The sequence below is a fragment of the Pseudoliparis swirei genome, chromosome 2, assembly GCF_029220125.1.
Source record: "Pseudoliparis swirei isolate HS2019 ecotype Mariana Trench chromosome 2, NWPU_hadal_v1, whole genome shotgun sequence".
Taxonomy (NCBI): Eukaryota; Metazoa; Chordata; class Actinopteri; order Perciformes; family Liparidae; genus Pseudoliparis; species Pseudoliparis swirei.
Genome location: NC_079389.1, coordinates 6,021,526 through 6,028,400, shown reverse-complemented (window position 1 = coordinate 6,028,400; position 6,875 = coordinate 6,021,526). Strand labels below are relative to the sequence as shown.

The 6,875-nt window shown below is 44.0% G+C and overlaps 1 protein-coding gene across 1 annotated transcript; it reads left to right on the top strand.

The window, feature by feature from the left end:
* Positions 1-581: 581 nt before the first annotated feature.
* rnaseh2b (ribonuclease H2, subunit B) lies at positions 582-6,545 on the top strand. The gene is made up of 11 exons (XM_056429444.1): positions 582-743; positions 1,287-1,355; positions 1,926-2,033; positions 2,457-2,533; positions 4,892-5,006; positions 5,092-5,156; positions 5,232-5,337; positions 5,555-5,636; positions 5,734-5,779; positions 5,999-6,076; positions 6,375-6,545. Exons 1-11 carry the CDS (start codon positions 680-682, stop codon positions 6,483-6,485), a joined length of 921 nt encoding a protein of 306 aa, XP_056285419.1. The 5' UTR covers positions 582-679; the 3' UTR covers positions 6,486-6,545.
* The last annotated feature ends 330 nt before the right edge of the window (positions 6,546-6,875 follow it).

The following is a 6,875-nucleotide window of genomic DNA, read 5'->3' as shown; positions in this document are numbered from 1 at the left end:
AAAAACTAAGCAAATAAACAAGTGACTCACTTTAAACCAGCTGGGACACACAGTGTCATATCCTGAGAGAGAGAGAGAGTGAGAGATGCCCTCCTCTCCACGGACAGATGGAGACCCCGATCTGCTGCGTGCCAGTGTGCCAAAAGACAACCGGTCACCAAACAACGTGCACCTGGGAGCGGACACCTTCCGGCTCTCTGTGAAACCATCATTTATAACATATCAGCTAATGACACGGAGATAAACCGCGTAGGGCAAAGCTCAGACCCACAATGTGAATAGTATCGCGATGCTTGAGCGGCCTCTAGCGGCTTTACTTAGAAACTGCAGGTTGACGTGACGTCATCGCGGACTGTTCCATTTAATTTAAAAACAGGTTGAACGGGGTGAATTTAAAATACCATAACATTTTGTTTTTAGTCTTCTTTTCAGCGTATTTCACCGCAGAACTATTTATGTGTGTTTGAAAACGTGTCAGGTATAGCTTATTTAAAACATTATGAAGAAAATTAGCGGACGGCGTAATAATGAGATTATTGTGAGAAAAGGCGCCTTTTCTGAGCCCGTGTGGTCGCGTCCAGCAGAGCCGACTCTCGCTAACCAAAACACTGTTTCACTGCAGGCAGTTATATTCAAGCACTTCAACATAAGTTCATCAACTTGAGCTGAATTACACAACATGGCGACTAAAAGGAAGCGAACGCCAACGGTGCCAAATAGCAGTTGGGTCGCCATAGCTGCAGGTAGGTGGCGGCTGGAGCTCACGTTAACGGAGCTAGCTAACGTTACGTAGCAACGCTATTAGCCCTTGTTGATAGCTGTCGTCGTTATTTACTTCAAGCTAGACGTGTTATTATGCTATCATGCTTCTAATTGTAGCCTCGTACCACAGGAAGTAAGTTGGATAACTTTTAGCGTTAGTTAGTTACTTTTCCAACAGAAGTGTTAACTTTTTAGGATAGTTCTCAGATTGATAAAAAGTGATCATTCCCTACAGAGTGACCAGTGAAGCTCTCACAGAGTGACCAGTGATGCTCTCTGAGTGACCAGTGATGCTCTCTGAGTGACCAGTGATGCTCTCTCAGAGTGACCAGTGATGCTCTCTGAGTGACCAGTGATGCTCTCTCAGAGTGACCAGTGATGCTCTCTGAGTGACCAGTGATGCTCTCTCAGAGTGACCAGTGATGCTCTCTCAGATTGACCAGTGATGCTCTCTCCGAGTGACCAGTGATGCTCTCTGAGAGATGCTCCATCATGGATCCTAACTTCTGCTCTGGTGTCCACAGACTCGAGCATCGACACGCAGAAGCACGGCAGTGACCCAGCCTTTGTGAGACTGAGGAACCCCGCCACAGGTCAACCCTCTTCTTTTGTCTTTCCAGAAGATAATACAACGTGTGAATTTTAAATTCCCATAATCAGAGGTGCATAGAAACCTAAATCTATAGAGTTTACTGTAATAATAAAGGGACTGAACGAATGGAATTTACAAAAGTACTTAAAATATTGAATGTTCCATGTGGATTATTTCTTTTTTATTTGTTTTACCTCCTAGTAGTGCTTTGAACTGTTTTCTACAAGTTGGTCCATATGTTATTAATCTTGCAAATGTTTAACGAGGAAGGAAATGCATCACGGATACACACACATGTGTTTGTTGAGTAGCACTGAATGTAAACATAACTGGTTTTCAGGTGCAGATGAATAATAAAAGATGATAGTTAGGGGCAGTCTGAACCAAACTGTATGGACATGTCATAATGTGATAAAAGCAAAACATGAGGATGTGTATATATATATTTTTTAAACCCACACATACAAAATACAAGCCGTTGAATTTTCCCAGCAGTCTGTTTCTGTATCTTGTGGCCGGCATAAAAAAAAAAAAATTAACAGTTATTTTTTTGCATATTTTCATCCGGCAGATGCGGCTTCTCTGTACATGCTGAGTAGCGGTGACGTACGGCTGTTTGAGGTCAAAGCATTTGAAGAAGATTTCCACTCCTGGTTCGTCGGCCAGACCGTACAGAGAGGTTGGTATCATGAACATCATCATCATCATCATCATCACAAACGCGGCTCACGCTACTTTTAGTCTCCATCAGCAGCATTTTCTCAGCTCTAAAATAGCTGATTAACTAATAATGCTCCAAATAAGCCAGATCATCCACGCAGAAACCCCAGGTGCATTGGTCATAAACATGTAAACACACATGTAATATGTCTGGAGGAATAGTGTCCGTGTATTATGTATAATGACATAAGCTAACCAGGTTCACACAATGCCAACTGGTGTGTAATCTTAATACGACCTGCCTTTGTGACCGTATGAAATGTTGGATTACAGTTTGAAGTTGTTTGTCAATCTAAATATATCTTCTGTAATATTATCGGTGGTCTGTTAATTGGGCGTATCTTCACAGTTGTCTCTTCTTTTTTTTGGTTTTGCTCAACAGATGGGAGACTTCTCTTTGTAACACCGATGGATCCTCTCTTTCTCATTATGCCCTATTTGATCAAATCTGGCAAAGAGGTGAGAAACTGAAATCTGCCTTCATCTCACGGTGGTTGTTCCGGTGGTGTATTAGGCTGTAATAATGCACGATGGAGTCTTTATGGACTAACATGTCAAAATGCATCGTAAACTAAGTTATATGTTGGGCCTCCAGCAGTGGCGGCTGGTGAAATTTTTTTTTTGGGGGGGGGGGCGGCGCACTTGGGCGACGCGGTTTAAATAGCACTCAACAATGAGAAGAAAAGAGGTTTTGAGTAGAATATTGTAAAAAACAAAGCTTTATTTAAAGAACACAGCGTGCTCAACACTGTCCAACAACAACTATCAACACACTGTAACTTTGGGCATGAGAGGTTCAGAGCAGCTTTAAGGAACATTGGGTTGGGTTTCAGAGGTTTACAGAATAAAAGAGGTTCACCCTCACATGAAAGAGGTTCAGAGCAGAATAGAGTCAGAGAGATCACATGTTACATTGGGTGACAGAGTAGACCCACTACGTGTAAAGGAAAGTAGCCTCCTCTCTTTAAAGTGGTCAAACTTCTCCATAACTCTCTGGTTAAAGTCAATCATGTCTGTAACGAGCCTGTTTCCATTATTCTGGAGGGAATGTGTCTGTTTTTCAGAACTTCTTCGTTGTGTTTTCGATGCCAGTTCGGTCTCCTTCTGCTGCTCTGCTCTGCAAACAGGGTTAGCTTCATGCTGTTAGCGAGTTAGCTTCATGCTGTAAGCTAGATAACTGTGGCAAGATTCGTCCTTTACACTTGTCTGCAGCTCTTTAGATCCCTCCCCCAGTTGTAGTCCAGAGAGTTTCAGTCCCAGGACTTTGGAACAACAGACAGGGGAAACTAAACAGTGCATTACTCACTGAGCCTCCAGCTAACAGCTCCGTTAGCAACCTGCTCCCGTAGCTCCGTGGAGCTCTCTGGCTGAGGGAACGATACCGGTCTCTGATTGGCCGAATAGTCCAGTCACGTGAAATAAGAAACAATGTCATTGGCCAGGGCGCACATGTTTGTGCCCCAAGATTCACGTTTCATCCGCCAATGAGAAGCCGTCCTTGCCGAAACGACCGTGAAATGTTTGCTCGCTGCCGCACACACACGTTGGGCCGGCGCCCGTAAAGGGGGCGGGGCTTCTCTCCGTGAGGATGAGTGGCGATATATTATTTATGTCACATTTAACTTAAGTGGTTGTTGACAGGCTGACGGTCTCCCACACACATTTAGCGCGTCAACACGGTATATTTACTATTTAAATGATTTGGTATATAATATTTTTTGACAGTATATATTTTATTTTTTTCTTCTTTTTTTTCATCTCAAAATTTTAAGAGGGGTGGCGCCCTAGCGCCCTCTATGGACGCACCGCCACTGCGTGTGTCCCATGGAGGCAAAATCCAGGGTGTTCATTACAGAAGCTTAACTTGAGGTCAAAATGATGAGTTAATCGAATCAATACTTTGTTTTTTTTAGTACAAAACTCCCTCTGTGATTCCCCACAGTGTTCACTTGATTTATCGAAGTCATCCGAAAGCGTCATATTAGCTTTTTATTTAACACGTGAAATGTGGATGTTGACCCCCGTCTCTTATACTGAGAAGTGCATGAGGAGGGCATCTCGTGTTTCAATGTTCATTTGAGCAGTTTGATTCACAGACTTATTGTGACATGTGCTTTGGGAACAAAAGCTTTACAAGAGAAGAGGGAGGAGCTACCGTCTTTGTGTTCCTGTCTTCTCGGGATCCTCTCATTGCAACATACATGGGTACGGAAAGTATTCAGACCCCTTTAACATGTTCACTCTTTGTTTCATTGCAGCCATTTGCTAAAATCAAAAAAGTTCATTTTATTTCTCATTGTCACTCAGCATCCCATCTTGACAGAAAAAAACAGACATGTAGACATTGTTGCTAATTTATTAAAAAAGAAAAACTGAAATATCACATGGTCATAAGTATTCAGACCCTTTGCTGTGACTCATATTGAACTCACATGATGTCCACTCCTTCTGATCCTCTTTGAGATGGCTCTACTCCTTCATTAGAGTCCAGCTGTGTTTAAACAAACTGATTGGACTTGATGAGGAAAGGCACACACCTGTCTCTATAAGACCTGACAGCTCACAGTGCACGTCAGAAGGAACCGCCCAAGGAGCTCAGAGACAGAAACTTTTTTTCATCTCAAAATCTTAAGAGGGGCGGCGCCCTAGCGCCCTCTATGGACGCACCGCCACTGGCCTCCAGCGTGATAATGAATCCACCATAATTAGCTGGGGTAATTTAAGTTTGATTATCGTGCCTTTTTATAGAACCCTAACGGTATATGAATTACTTTTTCCCATTTTTTTTATTTACACCTCTTATGTACACTTGCTCAGGAGAAGTTCCAGCCTGTGGATCAAGTTGTTGAGGATGAGGAGTTCCCTCATTGCTCGAGGCTGCTGAGCTGCACGCGTTCCCTGGCCTCCCTGCACCACATTGCCGAGGAAAAAGGTAAACAAATCAAATAAAATTACGCTGATGTCGCTCCGTTACGACGCCGGTGGCACCGTGTGAACGCCGTGTTTCGTACCTCCAGAGGTGGGAAAACAGATGTTCCACCGATACAGCCCGGAGAAGACGATGAACTGGTTGAAGAAAAAGGTATTCAGAAGAGCTCATCGAACACTATTTAATATGAAAGTCCACGGCTGGTTTGACTTTGACTTGTTTGTGGAGGTGGAGAGGACGGTCGGCGTGCTCAAGGCCAGGAACGTCTCCGTGGGAGGAGGAGTCCAATCCACCACGTACATCAGAGTCAAGTCGGAGTCGGACTCCCACGACGGTACGCGGCCTCCGCTGCCCTTCTCACGCGGTGACGTGCCAGTCTCGCCCTCCTGTGAGGAGGAAGATGTTGATGTTGACCAATAGATGGCAGTGATGTTACACCGAGGGGGTTATCATCCCAAATACCGTTCCTCAACTCCACCAAATCTAAAGGAGCATCCTATGCTAACTCCTCTTGCTAACTCCTGGCCCCACCGGGTCGTTCTTCTTCACAGAGGACTACCGGCGCTACGCCCACGGCCTGATCTCCGAGTACCTCAGTGAAGACCTGAGCACAGCGCTGCTCCAGCATCTCAAGTGAGATGAGACCTCTGACACCGGAAGGCCTTCATGAGCCTGAGAGCTCAGGGAGAAGCAGTAATCAAGTCTCCTTCTCCTCCTCCTCCTCCTCCAGGTTACCAGAGCTCACAAGCCCAAAGGAGACAGAACCTCCTTCCAAGGTAAGTTCCTGTCTCTTAGAAGTCAGAGGAGCATCCCCTCTTCTCTTCCTTCATGTTTCCTGTTGTCCTCCCGCCTCACGGACATTGGTGCGTTTATATTGCGGATGTTTAAAAAAAGAAAGAGAACCCCAGCGTGTGTGTCTGTCTGTCTGTGCGTGTGTTCCTGTGGTGGAAACCTCTTTTGTCTTGAACATCTGATTTCACTTCCTCATTTGGCAGAAGCGGAAACTTTCCGGGCAACCGGTGGAGGCCGAGGAGGACTACACCAAATTCAACAGCGCAGACTTTACGCGGAAAGTGAGTCCACCCGATGTCACGGCGACGAGCAGCCGTGTGTTTGCTTTCATGTCTGAATCTCTGCTTCTTTTTATTGGGAAGACCTTGAGCGATTGTCCCGCTTGTCAACGCCTCTTCTGTAGCTCACACACACACACACACACACACACACACACACACACAGACACACAGACACGCATGGGTCAAAGCACTACCTTGTGGATCAATGTGTTTTCTAAGCTATAAATTAAGTTCTTGGTATGTAATGAAAAGGTTTGGAGTTGTATTGATACTTTTTTCCCCCTCTTCCTTATTCCAGCCGCCCAAGAAGATGACTGCGGCTCAGAAATCTCTGGCGAAGGTGGACAAGACCGGCATGAAGACGATGGCGTCCTTCTTCAGTCCCAAGGTCAAAGCAGAAAAGAAATGAACGTTGTAGATCTTCTGGTTTTGTATTATGAAACATTTGAAATAAAAGAAATGTATTTGACGTGTGATCTCCGTTATGTATGGTGGTTAGAATGAGATTACAGAAAGGAATAATGGTATTTTATTATTATTTTAACCACATATGTTTGTAGGTTGCAAATAGCCCTCTAAAATATGTCTTAAGGGCCACCGTGGTAGAATAAACTCAGTAAATCTTAATGCTTAAGTATTTCTCTTTTGACTTTATACCTCTACTGCACTACAATATTGTACCTGTTTCTATTTATTTGACAATTATGTTACTAGTTACTTTTATGAATGCAATTTTACTTAAAAGAAAGAAACATAATGCAGTAAAATACTATTCTATCTACAGATTAGGATCTAAAAT

Bases quoted from the DNA above. Each gene is read 5' to 3' on its own strand.
- rnaseh2b (XM_056429444.1), top strand. From the start codon at position 680: ATGGCGACTAAAAGGAAGCGAACGCCAACGGTGCCAAATAGCAGTTGG. The intron at 744-1,286 runs GTAGGTGGCGGC...TGGTGTCCACAG, and splicing joins TTGGGTCGCCATAGCTGCAG to ACTCGAGCATCGACACGCAG. The intron at 2,034-2,456 runs GTTGGTATCATG...TTTGCTCAACAG, and splicing joins CGGCCAGACCGTACAGAGAG to ATGGGAGACTTCTCTTTGTA.